The 15,229-nt window shown below is 39.8% G+C and overlaps 1 protein-coding gene across 3 annotated transcripts in view; it reads left to right on the top strand.

Moving 5' to 3' along the window:
• Positions 1-15,229, top strand: part of CLIC5 (chloride intracellular channel 5) — an 86,805-nt gene that overhangs the window by 16,865 nt on the left and 54,711 nt on the right. Inside the window, exon 1 of one of the 3 annotated variants that reach the window (XM_072857765.1) lies at positions 13,156-13,302. The exons of the other annotated variants lie outside the window; for them this stretch is intronic. Within the exon in view, the coding sequence (XP_072713866.1) occupies positions 13,240-13,302 (63 nt within the window). The 5' untranslated portion in view covers positions 13,156-13,239. Of the gene's footprint in view, positions 1-13,155; positions 13,303-15,229 lie in introns of those variants that run through there. 3 annotated transcript variants of the gene reach the window in all.

Below are 15,229 nucleotides of genomic sequence, written 5' to 3'. Positions count from 1 at the left end.
CAGCTGCCTCTGCAGAAGGCCACGGGTCTCCCGTAGGTTCTTTCTCATATATGTTTACAGATTTCCTCAGCTATCCTAGGGTCTCTCAAATGCTGCTGGATATCTAGGTTTAGGCAACTGAATCAAGCCATAAACTTTCACTGTGTACAATGACATGGTCACCTGAAGTTAAATAAACTGAATGCCACCAGTGACAGTTTAAATACAAAACCTGGATTACTAGATTAGACTAGATGCTAATTCTGATAAAGAGTATCTGGAAGCAAACTCCAGACTGATTTACAGCCCCCTGCAGGCTATTTAATTTTCCTTTTTCTTTCAGTGTCCACACTCAGCAACAGCTGAAGTGCAACAGTGAACAAACATTGCAATGTTGGACAGTTCAGCTGTTCACTGGACAGTCTAACTTAATCAGATAAAATCATCTGACACATTTTAGCATCTTTCCAAGACTGAGAATGAGCACTTTCTTTAACTTAAGTCAACCTTTATCCTTTTCTGCCCTAACAGCAACCCCCATATAAGTTTCTTTCAGCTATATCTGTTTTGTAGTTACTTTTTTTTTTAGACACCATAGCAGAAGAGAAAAGCCAACTGAATTTACTAGGTTTGAATTCCTAGGTACCAGTTCAAACACAGCTTAAGATTTTAACTGTGAAAAGAAAATCTGCTTTGTTTCTTTGGGTCATAAGACCCTGTATTGGAGGGAAATTTTCCACTGTTCTGCAACTGTGTTTACTGGTCCATTAGAAGTATTTTCAGTGTTCTCTCATACACTGTGATTGTGGCTGAAAAGGAACACCTGAATATTTTTCTGTATTGGTGGCAATTTTTTAAATACTTAAAACTGCTTAATGGCAAATGTTACGAACCTGTATGAAACTACCTTGTGTGGGAAAAAAAACAGGAGGTGGCATGTCACTCTAAAACAAGTCATTGATTTGTTATCTGCAGGTGTGATTTTTATATTTAGATCTCTAGATGATCGTTTTCATATCAATTAATGATACCATTATGGTTGACTTTTAACTGTTGATACATCTCTGATAATGTTGTAAGATGTCAGTGACCTTCATGAAGTTATAATGATACAATTAGGAATAGAGAAGTGAATTGGTTAGTGCACAGGTTTGGTTTCACTACAGGCAAGCAGTGTTTGAAACCAGGGTTTTGATTTGTGAGTTAATTGATTTTCTGTTGCAGCCTCCATGCAGTCACCTCAAAGCAGTCTACAAGTGTTAATGAAGTAAAACTCAAGAACACATCTTCCGAGAGAAAAACATTATTTTCCTACTTATATATTTATAAAAAATGAGGCACAGAAAGGTAAAATTTTTTGCACACTCACCAAGATGATTTTTTGTGGTTCCTGGTAATCTGAAAAAAATTTCATGGAACTGGAAGTGACCTTTAGGGACATGAAATAGAGTCCTTTTCTGTCACAGACAGCCTCATCATATAATACATAATTCATAAACTGATCAAGGTCGATCTAAAAACTAAGTGGTCATTATTATTCATTTTGGAAATCTGTTTCAAAATGTCACTGCTCTGATAGTTTGACGCCTTACTCTAATTTCCAAATGATGTTTATTCATGTGTGGCTAATACATCCTCGTTCTTGTGCCAGCATGGTCCATTAGCATTCATTCTTTTCATTTAGTGCTTTTTAAAATCAGTTTAGGCTTAGACATCCTCAGATATTTTTGGACTAAACCAGGCAATCCTTTTTGTCTCCATTTCCTCCAGTCGTCATAGTAATTCCCTTCTGCACATATCTTCTTTCCACAAAGGTGCCTTTTTTTTCACAGCTGCATCCTGTCTCAGGTTGCTTCTACTTCTCTGGCTAGCATAAGCAAGCAGCAAAAAAGATCCTTTTAATAACCTCCTGGTTTAAGATATCTACGATTGTTTAAGTAAACACATCATTCTGTTTGAGGTGAAATGTCCTGATATAAACATGTTAGAGTCAGTCAGAAAAAGCTTCATTAATTTCTTTGTGCCTTTCACACTTTTTCATTTATCCTGACACCTGTTTTCCTTTCAGCAACAATAATGTTTTTCTGCTACCGTTGTAAGGTTCCCTAGTCTGCCTGCAGAGCGCCCACAAGGCATAATTCCCACTGTCCCATTGGGGTTAAGAGTGCTCGCAGGTACTGGTCCCGAATCTTAAGTTCAACAGCTTCAAAGGGCTTCTCTCTGGATGCTTAATTGACATTTAGATGGGGTTGTTCACTTGTCTATGTTGCTGCTCTTTGGGAAATCTTAGCGTCTGAAGCTCAACACTATATGCCCGTAGCTCGAGGACTGGTTGAGAAGCGAATGGAAGGAGTGGAAGCATTGCATCTGAATATACAGGTATTTAATCTGTCTTCTGACCTCTGCTCACATGTGTTTGTACCATTTTTTGATTTATTTTTAGATGTTTTTGATTACAAATCTGGCTAGCAGAAGTGTGTTATACTTGCCCCACAGAATGGATCATTTATACTTGCCCTATAAATATGTGCATCCTTAGCTGTAACACTGATACTTCGTTGGCTCCTCATTACAAGAGGGTCTCTGTTAGCCAGAAATGGCATGTGACTGGTCAGTGAGGTGTCTAAATAATACTGGCAAGTCCTCATTAAATAGGAATACCAGGAGAAAGAATTTAAACTTATAAAGTTTTATTTCTCAATGTCCCTAGAAATTTTTCCTAATTTTAATGTCTGTTAACTAGAACCTTTCCAGATAAGTACTGGAGAAAATAATTCAGGAATCCTGAATTTCATAGAGTAGAGTTGTTGACCTAAGAGTCTTTTTGTTTGTTTGTTTTATTTTTTTTATTAATATCATGCTGTGATTCAGGCATGGAAGGTAACCTTTCTTGTACATATTATGGGCTTTTTCACAGGCCATCAAGAAGGCCTGTTACGAATGAAGACTGCACTCGTATCCCAGTTGTTTTAAAAAAAATTATCCAGGAGCTCAGTGCTGCAGCACGCTGAATGCTCCGAAGCTTAGCCATAAAAAGTATAAAACACATGCCTAATGTTTTAGGATAAAAAAAGTTTCATTTGCATTTTTCTCAATAATTTTAAATTAATAAAATTATGTTTCTACTTAAGTACTTCACTGTTTTGGGAAAAGGAAGAATAGAAAGCAGCCTTTTTTTTTTAAAAGCTGATGAACCTTTAGAGAAGAATCATAGTTTTTAAGTAAGAGGAAGTTCAATGGACAACACTAAAATGCTATCCTTTGCTTTATGAAGATAGAGAGGTTAACTAATTTAAAATGTTATCACATAGAGAAATCATAGATAAATTTAGATGTAAGGTATGAAACTATAAGAAACTAATTGCTATATTTTCATTTCATTATCTAATGTTTCAGTCTCTGTCATTTGGGGACTAAAGAAAATTAAACTTGTCAGTTCAGATGAATATGATAAAGGGCTATAGGGCAAGGATTTTTAATTAAGTGATTCAATGTGGATCACAGTTAATATGCTGTCTGCTCAGTGGGTCTTAGTGAGATTTCAGGGATATTTCTAGATAGTACCATACTCGGGCTGAAAATGTAAGCCATGCTGAAATTAGTAAGAGTACTGCACTGATTCAGTGCAGACAGGACATTACTCAAGATACTTTGATGCATACTCTGTACATGCAGTTTGAAGATTGTTTGGATTTGGGGATTCATCTGTGTAAAATTTATGAAGTCTGTTTTAATGATTGTCTGTCAGACAGAAAATTTCTTGAACATTGGTCTGAGCTGCTTGCTTTTCTCTTTTGTTTCCATGGTGGAATAGAAGCTGAATATGGAGAAGGAGTAATTCTTACTTTGGCTAGAAATGGCAGTTCACAAACTTTAGAGACAATCTGTTTGAATTAAACACCCAGGGACCCAATATAGACTGTCTTAAGGAATTTGTCCAGTCTAAATTTCTTGGGAGATCAGTCATTAAGTTGTAGATCAACTAATGGGGAACTCTGGTCACTCTGAAACCTGACCAAATACTATCAGAGAGAGCAGCTTTCTCAGCTGGGGAAGTGATTCAGCTGCTGTAACATTTAAGAGGTCTGATCCTGTGAAAAGCAACTGCTGGAGGCTGAGCAGGATACCCCAGGGCATCTAACGTGGCCCTGGAGGTCTGTGTTTGAGCAGTCTAACCCCACCTTCAATATCTCAAAGCCTAAAGTTACTAGAAGGTCATATTTCTGTGAAAAGATACTGGACATTTGTCCAGTATATTTGTTTAGTACTAAAAATGTTATACACCATGTGGCCTATTTTGAAGAGGCACCAGTCTTTCTTCCCTTTCTGTGTTGACCGCATGGGTTTGTAAATAATCAGCAATAAGTAGTTTCTCGTTACATAGTGCATAGTTACAAGGTGACATAAAAAAGAACACCTTTGTAAAAATGACACAGATTGTTTTTTATTTATATATCATACTGCAGGATTGCATGCTTTATTAGACTTTATGAGGCACTTTAAATTTACTTATTTTCACCAAATGTAGACAGGGTGCTTATCTGTTCCATCAGTAGCTTCACCGTGGTCCTAACTATTCCTGTACTTTGGTGTGCTAGCGCCTTGCTGTGTGTTAATGAGCCCGTATAACGAACAGCAGAAGTTCAGAGCAGCAAATTCACAGTTGTTTGGCTCCTCCCTGTGAGATTGCAGAGAATGAAGTTTGGACGGGAGCAGAGTTTCTTGCAGGCATCGGGCGCTGATTGGCCCTGGGCACGGCGGCTGATAACAGCTAAAAATAGCAGGGGTATAAAAGCCCAGCAAGCAGCACAGCTGCCCTGGCATTCCCTCCTCGACTGCCAGCGAGGGAGGAGATGGTGTTCTCCAAGTCCCTGCAAATATGTGACCAAAGAACATTCTGCTGCTTAATTCCACTTAACAATTAACCTGTCAAATAAAGGCACACACTGGACTCTCTGACTCATGGGGGAAGTAACCAAGTCCTACTTAAAAAAAAAAAAAAAAAAAAAAAAGGCACAAACTGAGGGCCAGATTTTCCAAGCAGGTTTTCCAAGCAGAGCGTGACAGGTGGGCCGGTGGAATGTCTTTGGAAGTGTGCCTGCAGAATATCTGTATTTTTATGTACAATAATGTTGTATATATACTCACATAATCACCCGTATAGGGAGCATACTCTGTGACAATGGAATTCTGAACACTTGGAAAAACAAATGTGTTTTTATTTGACAACGGTTTGATTAAGCTGGCATTGAGGAGTTCAGGAGTCTATTCTTAGCCTTGCTGTTGATTCCAGGGAAATCAGGCCACTTCCTCGCATTTCTGTTCCCTTTCAAGCTCTGCCTGTCTTCTGTTTTAAACTGTAGACTTTGGGGGAACAGTGACTTCAGTGGTAGATGGCATTGCAAGATAAACCTTTGGATGTCTGAAGTGCTTTGGATCAATAAAGAAGGCAGACACCTGTGTTGAAGAGCTCCCCTTTTAAAGTCTGGCAAAAGTTACATTGACTTGAAAACAGGGTGTAATCAGGGAAAGCATTAGGAAGTCTTAAAAATAGGTGGCAGTATCAGCCCTATCAATAGTAAACTATTGCTTCATGTATTAATTCTGGTTGCTCTGAGTCCTCCTCTTTGATTTTATGAAGCTTTTCACTATGGAATTTGTATGGCTGGACTTCCTTTCAGTTTAGTTATAGTATTTTAATTTTTTTTCTGGTTTATAATAATATACTGCAAGGTTTATAATATCCTGCAAGATTGACAGATGACCTGGCTAACTTGCCTCCAGTTTTGATTCGATACACTTAATTTTCTGAAAAGGTCACTTATAACTACTTAGCCATTTTCCCTTTCATAAGAATATTCAATTACCTTTTAGTTTATTTTTTTAATTGAGAGATCTCTCATGGCAAATGAGATAATTGCAGAGGATGTTGGTCTGGTAGTTCCGTAGACTAAAGTCTTCTCTTTCTGTTCAGGAGACCCAGCATGAGCAGTTGTGGTAGAAACTGCCACACAGTGGCTTCCACCCAGTCGAGATAGAGCCGAGAGGAGTCAATCCTTACAGCACACCTACTTCACCCTTCTGAACTCTTTGCCTTTCCTCTCTGAAAGTCAATTTTCTGTGTTAACATGTAGCCAAGAGATAATCTGAGAGTCTCTTATTGGTGCCATCCTCTGCAGGGGGATTTAGGCTTTCTCTCAACATCATGAGCTACCTTTATATGTATTTATGAATTAGACTGGCATCAACCATCACTTGCTGCATGGGTAGGAAAGGGTAGAAATTGCTAATAATGAGTAAAGGGCTCTATATCTCATTAGCACTTTCCTAACTGATGGAGGTCTCCCAGGAAAACCTAGTCCATTTTCTAGAGTTGTATCATAGTTGTCACCAAGGTCAGAGCAGCGAGACTGCAAAGGCAGTCACAAAGGGCTCACACCTTCCTTAAGAAATTTATACCTGCCACATGCACTATGTTCAGGAAAGGATGAACAAATATTTGGAAAATCTTCCATTTAAGAGGAAAAGAATCTTACGTCTTTCTAGTTAGACTACCCAGTGTTTCCAATTCTGACAGACTTAATTGAGACCCCATCGCTATTCAGACTCTGTGCTCAGAGCTGAATTTCATGCTAAGATTTACTTTCAGTCTTAAGCTAAGCTCTTCTTTAAGAATTGCCACCACCCTCTTCCATTTAAAGATGTGGGATGCGGTCTCCAAAGTCCTAAAAACCTGCACATGGCAGTCACTTGTGAAAATCTACTAACTTGAAAGTGTAGTAGCAGCAGAGGCATTCACATCTGTGCTTTACCACATTGCTCTGATTCATCCTGGTTGTCTGCATTAACTCTGCAGTGAAAAGCGTCCTCAAGCAAAGAAAAACTAAAATGAGATATCACCAAGTCAGCGTCAGGTGCTTCAAGACGTTGAACTCGTACGTTGAAGAAAGAAGGGGAAAAAAAAAAACCAACAACCCACCATTCATTTAATAACAGCTTGAGGTGATGCACTAAGGAAAGTGAGCTTGTTCACTGGCAAACTTTATGGAAACTTTATCACAGAAGTACCAAAGGGTGAAATGAAAAATGAATGAAGGCAATTTTCTAAGGAGAATGGAAGAGTTCTACAGTTCACTGTAAGGCTCAAGGTCAGCCAGCTGCCTTAACCCAGGCATACAGCACTGCCATTGATGAAGTGGACCATAATCTATGCAGAGGTTAAACTTTGCTGCCATAAAGATGTTGATCCCTGCTATTTCATACTGAACAAGCATGGGTTTATCAGGGAGCCAAAAGCCAAAAGCCCTTTTCTTAAGCCAAATAGTAACATACACCACATAGGATCCTGTAATCTGCTGTGCAGATCCACGCACGTAACTTGCTGTGCAGGTACTTTATGGCTTCATCTGGCACAGCTAAATGTCACTGATGCCAACATTTGAACCTATGGGAGCTAGTCTGAGTCACGAGGAATTTCAAACTGAGTTGTTGAAGGCTTCATCTTTTAGAAATAATGTGCATCAGAGTATAGAATGTAATTTCTGCTTTCAGCCAAATTGTTTGCTAAACAACAGAGTGAAACACAGATGTATCCAATGGAATCAGCAGCAATTGTGCATGCTTTGGGCCTTATTTACTGGGGGGAATTGAAACATAGCCTGAGATCTGCATGAGATGTACATACCATTTTGAACACTTTCTGTAAATAATAATTCATAAATTGGGATTGGAGTAGTGTGTTTTGTGCTGGTCTTTTGCTTGGGGGGATTTAATCCTAGTTTGCCTGTACATGCTTCAAATCCTAATTAATTTAGACTTAATTTATGACCAGAAGCATACCAAGAAATGAAGAGAAATCATCTAAATAGGGACTTGCACTAAGAACACTTGTAAGTTAAGACAGGGATATGTGTTACTCTGTTGTAGAGTTGTAAGTAAAATCATGTAATTTTAGTTCTGTGACAGCAGTGAGTCAACAACACACTTACCTGGTGTTATTTTTCTTCATAACACCTAACAGTATGGAGGATTTCTTTTGAAAAGCAAGGGCTGAGGATATCTACATTCCTCCTTTCATCAGCTACATTATCCATGTAGTCCACAGACTGTGACAATCTGTAATGCTCTCCATTGTATCCCCTACAAGACTACTTTCCAGAGCAGTCTCAGTCCCATTTGGAAGTATCTTTTGTTTATAATTGAAATGACAGTTTAGGAATGATAGTAAAATAAAGAAATAAACGGCTGCCCTCTAGAAGCCTCTTCTACTGAATAGAGTATTAGGAGATAATTTTGTACCTTTTAAGTGCCACTTCCCCATGGATGGTTAGCTGTGACTGTCTCAAGGCGAGCACTGAGATAATTATCCATAATGAAATCCCTCTTCATATTGAACAGCAGTGGGTTTTTTGCTTGAAGTTGTTAATGCTTATTAATGTTACAGCAAAGTTGGATACTGCATCCATGTGAAATCATAATTATATATAAAAATAATTACATGCTTTTGGACTAGAACTTACTTTGCAAAACTCCTGTCTGAGTTGATTCTAGTGATCTGCTGTTCTATTAAACAGCTGAGTTTCATCCAGAGAAGTTTAGAGCCAAAATAATGCATTTTCATAATAAGGTAAAGGAGAGCTGCTGTAACTCATGGCTATGACAGATTCATAATGTCTGGGGGATGGATGTAGAGCAAGCTATCTAAAATTTGCCAGTTAAGGGGAGTGCAAAGTTTTCTGGCATAAGTTTTGCCATCCCGTCCGGTTTCTTGGGACATTCAGGCTGTACGCCTGTTGTATCAGTTGATGTCTTTTGTTCCATGCCCTTGAGCGTGGCACAATTTATAAGAAGGAACAAAATCACAGTTCTTCCATCAAACCAACCGGTTTTGAGGCACTGTACACCTCTGGAGTTGAGGGAAAATATCTGCTCACCCAACCTCGGCATGAGGCTGATGAGAAGAGCTTTGTATTTCCTTGCACGTCTTGTACATCTGGGAGGGGAACATACAGTCTGACCCCAAATATCTGAGACAAATCCCTTTTGATAGTGATGCATTGAAATTCAAATGGAAATTACAACTATTGAATTGATTTGTTGCATTTGTTAACTTGTTTAAACAAGTAGCATGTTGAAGCTACTAGCATGCAATAAATGCAGTTGCAAATTACCAGTAATTCAGAACTGTCCCCAGAAGATATATTTTCATAATCATATATTTCATATATTTTCAGACATGCTGGTTCACTACCTAGTTGCTGCTTAGTTGTGATTTTTTAGGCAACTAAGCAGTTAAATAATTCCCAGGTAAAATCATAGCCCCAAATACCATTTACTGCAGCTGCACCAAGATTTTACTTATTTTCATACATAATGGACGTTTATTCACAACATGAAAAACATTACCTGTGTCATATAAAGCTTGTAATGCCCTGCTCTCACAGAGTGAGCTGGGTGGCAGCACCAAGCGAGCATCGGGGGATGGATGCGCTCTGGGCCCTGATCTTTCTTGGTAACTTAGCGGTCTGCTGGAGAACTCCACGATAGAATTACATTCTGGATATTTGGCCTCCGATTCACCCCCTCAGGACAAATCTTTGCTGGAAGCAAAGCTTGGATCAGGCTTGTGAAAGCTGATAGTGCATCAGAGTTCACCTACAATAGAGGTCTTATGTGGAGATGTCGTGGTTCCTTTTCTGAAGCTGTCCTCTTCTTTTATTAATGGGATGACGTGCTCATATTCATTTATATATCTCATAAACCTCAAACTATAATGACTTGGCTTATGAAGAGTTCATAGTTCAGTGTCTAATGTTCTTGTATGTAACTCAAAGCCTCTGCTACTTCTGACTTTTGAGAAAATGATAGGCCAAACTAAGCGATTCATTCTTTGCAGTAAAATGAGAGTGTACTAATTATTTATCAGTATCTTACTCTTAATTTGGCTGAAGAAAGAGCTGATTTCATAACACAAAACAGAGCCGTGTGGACAATAATAACCATTATAGTCAAAAAGGTTCCACCCAGATGTAAGTGATAAGTCAGTTTTATATGACAGCAAAGCACTAAATGCATGAATAGATTTCTGAAGTAGTACATATACATATATATATATATATAGTTCCTCCTGCTCACTGCCTGCTACAATGTTTATCTTAAATCAAGCTTTAAGAATATATTTTAAAAACCACAGCATTTATATGAACAAGGACTCTGTTTTGCTTGGTCTTTTCTAGGGGTTCCATAGGGAGATATTTGAAAATCAGTTTTTTTGAGGTGAGCTGGGTTATTCTCTCTGTGGATATCTATTCCAGCACAGCTGGAATACCAGATATATGGTATGCACATTACAGCTTCTGTAGCCTCTGAGCACCCCATATCAAGTCCTGGGGCAGGGGATGAGTGCAAGGTGGTGCCTCATGGGTGAAAGCAGGTGGGGAAGGGACCTTCCAGGGGCACTGCTGCCCAGAAGCATCTTGAACCAGATGGAGTCTGGCCCATTCCTGCAGTAGTTTATATCTGGGTCAGGAAGGAAATGACTTCAGGGCATCTTAGCTCCTTTTCTCTGTATTGCACGGTTTCCCTTCTGCTTTGCTGAGCCTCAGCACAATAATCTTTGTCTTGCAAACTAATTATAATACACCACTAAACCCAGACAGTAATTGAGAAGGAAGGATTTAAATGTTTTGACACGTTGAGTCTCTACCGAAGTTGCTACATCTAGAGTTTAACTTTCAGAAGCGCAAGGCATGCACAGCTTCTGAAGTGGGAGATGACATGTATATAGAACTCAGTCACTAAAGCCACAGATTTCTTTTACTGAATAATTACAGCGGGATTTGTCTGACCATTATAATGTCATTATCTGAATTTGTTACCCTGGGCTCCCTTTATTACCAGTGGAAAAAAGTAGGCACTTCTACTTTTTTTCATTCTAAAATAGACATCTAAATAGGTCACAGGCATCACATCTTATAAGTGCCGATATCTTGAATGCTGATTTTATTTAAATATTTTGGTTTAGCATTAGCAGTATTACCTCCTTACTGTTCTCATAGCTGGCAGTATTTTCTCTTCCAGTGCTGATATATGCGCTCCTGGGATATAAATTGTCCAAAGCACTTGCCTATATCAAAACAGTGTTTTCAATGAGGCTGGAGCTATAGGTAACCTCAGTCAAGATGACCCACTTCCCGTTGTTTCCAGGAGCCCTCATTAAAGGGAAATTATGTTGTCACATGAGGTGCTAAAACAAAACAATTTTTCAGCAAAACCAAAAGCTTATAATCATGTAGTTGATAATATGTTATTTAGGGATGCATTTTAGAGATATGGTGACTACACTTATGTTTCTGGCAGACTTTCATAACTGTAATACATAATTACAGCACAAAGATTCTTTTTGCCACATGTAACTACACTTAGTCCATGTCCTTGGAAGTTTGCCGGTAGGCCTAAGAATAATTATACTATAAATGTTTGGTAATTAATGTGCCTAGTCCAAAAATTACATATAAAAATTTGAAATCAAAGGAGTAATAACACTTAATTCTCTTATAGTTAACCTTCCAGTTATTTGAATGAGTGCTAATTAGATCTAAAACCATAAGCACACTTTTACACTAATTATAATGTTGATTATGTTGTAACTACAGTTGCAACAGCATAATGAGATTTACTTGTTAACCATTTCAGTGCTTCATGGAGCGCGCACGAAACAGCTGTCGTGGGAAATTCCCGTAAAGGTTACCCAAAGAGCCACGGAGATGCTGGCTGCTACTGCTCTGGACCTGTGTCAAATGCCTAGAGGTCACGGGAGGGAATTAAAGATCATCACAAAAGCACACAGCTGAGAGCACTTTCAGGAAAGATGAGTGTTTGATCATGTCAAAACCGTACCCAAAAGGCCTCCCTGTGTTAGAAGGGGAAGGTGAAGAGCGAGCTGCCGACAGCCTGTGAGCCGGAGCTGCGGCGGTCCCGAAACAGGAGCAGAGGGCAGGGGGGGCAGAGGTGCAGGAAGGGGCTTCCCGAGGGCAGGAGGGCACGAAGTCCCTCCAGGCAATGATGGCAGCGAGGAGGAGGTCCCACCCGACCCCTCCGCCTTTGTCCGCTCTCCCCTCCCCTGCCAGCACTCCCTTCCTCCATGCCTTTTAGCTGTGTCAGGCCTTTCTGTCGTGTGCCACCTCTTGCTTAGGGTTGCTGTGTGGTGACCTCTGAGTCACACAAGGAATGCAGGGCAAAGGAAGGGAGTATAGATGACGGCAGTATGTCAATAGCAGGCTGAGGCCCTTGAAAGTTTTCTTCCATACGCCACCCCAGTGAATCATCACTCTCCTGTCCCCCCTCTACAACCAGCACCCCGAGGAACACACTGAGAAATAGTTACGGGACCCAAATATTTTATTTTCCCAGGGCCCTGAAGCTCTTCATTCTCCTGCATAACCCCATCCCCATTCCTCTGCTCCTGAACTCTACCAGGAGTGGTGGCACCATGGGTGCTTTTCTCACCAAAGAATATTTGGTTTTGGCTTCTATACTGCTTTGCACCACATACACAGGCGTTTCCGCCGAGGCAGAGCTCTGCTTTTCTGCACACTCCTTGCACCGATGCAATAGCCAATGCACAGGGTGAAGAAATTAGGCACTTTTTTCCTTAGAAATAACAATATTAGGATTTTGAACAGCTAGAAGCAGGACAAGCACCCTTCAAAAAAGAAGGAAAAAGCATCACTGTTGCTTAAAGCAAGGAAACCAGCCTGCTGTGGACCTTACTTCTTCCCCATCACTGGTGCTCCCGGCTGTAGAATAAGGGAGGGAACAACAGAAACGCTGAAAACGGGGAAGAGCAGAATTATTTGCTGAGAGACTGATCCTGCCGTAGGTACCAGGAGCTTGTCTCCTCCCCCGTGAGTTAACCCCACCCTCTTTTTTTATGCTCTGGGCTATTTTGGGCAGGCAGCGAGAACTGCAGCTCTGACAGATGAGGATACTGTACCAGAGCACAGCAGCACTTGTTGCTCTGAAGAACTACACAGCCGTAACAGGGACTGCTTCTCTGCTGCCTGCCTTTTTTTTATGACTATTATTTATTTATTAACCTGCAAACTTGTTTTCTCCGCTGGTTTCGAGCTTTATCATTACAAATGATGTTTTAAAAGCTTTGTGAGAGCTGTTTGGAAGGGAAACCTACCCACTGTGCAGTTGAAACATCCTTTTGCCACTTAATAGCAGGAGATCAGCTGGTAGCCTTGGGGGTGAAAAATGACAGACTCTGTTCCTGCTAATGGGGAAGGAAAGGACCCTGAAATTGAGCTCTTTGTGAAGGTAAGTTGCACTGTGAACTGGACACTGGTGTGACTCTTGGATCAGCTCGGCTTCTACTGAATAATCAAACTTTAATTTTCTGGCGCTGAGTGGAAGCGGTGCTTTGACAGCCTGTTATCTCTTGCACACACGTTCACACTGCTTTCTTCTTCGTGACATTAGAATTAGGTAATGTTGTGGAGGGAGGGTCAGAGTTCCTGTATTTTACTGTTATTTGTCTCCTTGTGAGTTTGTCCTGTTATTCTTAGCCTGCTGCCTGCAATGTTCAGTCCCCTAACTTCAGACTTTGGCTTTAGACTTTAGATTTTTCTCTAAGAATCCTGACTTCCTTCTCCATTTTTGGGAAGAGAGCATGAAGAGCTGAGGGGTACCATGATTTGGTACCTCAGCAGAGGCTGTTTCAGAGGTCTGAAACACTAACGGGTCATAAAACAAAAAGAATTGAGATAAGCTGGTAGTCTTCTGATTATTTCCTGCAATACTTCTTTTTTTTTTTTTTCTAAAAAAATGAAAACGAAATCAGTTTTTACTCTCAGTTTCCTCAGCCCAAAGGTCATTCTGATTTTATACAAGGGTAACTGAGAACAGAAACTGATTTAATGACAATATAGCAAAATAAGTACACCTGTTATATGGTAGGATTTCAAAATGTTTCAAATTGGGTACGACTGTTGGTCTTGGTCTATGAAAATCTTACCATTGAAATGAGTGGCACAGTTCAAACCCATTAATTGGACCATTATGGGTTCAATGAACCCATAAACCCATTAATAACAACCTTATAAATAGCAAACTTCATGCAAACTGTGTCCTAGTGAAAAGCTCAGGTTTTTTGATGTTCAGAGCATGTTTCAAAGCCTCTATGTATGTCGAGGCTGAAATCCACTATGCCCATATAAAATGCAGGTGTTTGGTCTCTCTGAGCCTAAACCATCCCTGTAAGTCAATAGGATTATTATTAATATGCGGGAGTTACATCAGACCCTTTGCAAACAGAGTACTGAATGATTGGGAAAGCAAATTCCAACCCCTCCCTTCTGTCAAGTTGAGGGTATATAATTGGTTTGTACTCCCTGATGAATATTTTGGGCTGTAAGTTGAAATGTCAGCAACATCCATGATGTGTACACATGGCCTCTTCACACATCTTCCAAAACCAGTCAGTTCAGGTGCAGCCTTTCTGACCGAGCCAGCATCGAGGTCTTTTTCCCTAGCAAACAGATTTTACAAGAATTTCTGGTTCATAAATGCCCGGTAGATCCTTTGTGCCGAGCTTAATGTATTAAAATGGACCTGCATGGGTCTGTGCATCCAGATACCTTTCCTCTTGCAAGTTGTTTCTATGAAAGTGAGTTTAACGGAGATGTCTGTGGGCTAAAAAATAGGTTAGTGGAATAGTTTGGCACTCGGTCCTCACAAGTGTATTTTGGAATGCAAACTTTTAGCTGCTGATTTGTTTTAGTGCCCACACTGTTTTATTGAGGCTGATACGGATGTTTGTGATATATGGTTCTTTGACTGCATCAGCTGTTAAAGTGAAGGTCATTGCCCAGATTCATTGTATGAAGTTCTGGATCCAGAAGTTACTGGAAAAAATTTGCACTGCATTCAATTGAGCCGTGCCATCACCTGAAGATTTATAACTCCAGAAAGAACATTTTTAGTAATGTGACTTCCTGCATAATGCATATTACAGAATTGCATAGAGACTCTCACATAGAACTCATAACTTGCAGAGCTGGAGCAAAAGAATTAATTGGTATCTTCCTGGAGACTTTCCATTTAGGATGAAAAATTGCAATTCTTGATGTTTTGGAAAGGTGCCATTTATTTAATTAAAAGTCTAAAAAGTTGTATAGTAAAGTATGTAACCAGAGTATTCAATTATACGGCTCAGAAGTTGAAAATAAAAAAGAGAAGAACATCC

The sequence above is a fragment of the Ciconia boyciana genome, chromosome 3 (assembly GCF_034638445.1).
Source record: "Ciconia boyciana chromosome 3, ASM3463844v1, whole genome shotgun sequence".
Taxonomy (NCBI): Eukaryota; Metazoa; Chordata; class Aves; order Ciconiiformes; family Ciconiidae; genus Ciconia; species Ciconia boyciana.
This window is presented reverse-complemented; position numbering and strand designations above follow the sequence as displayed.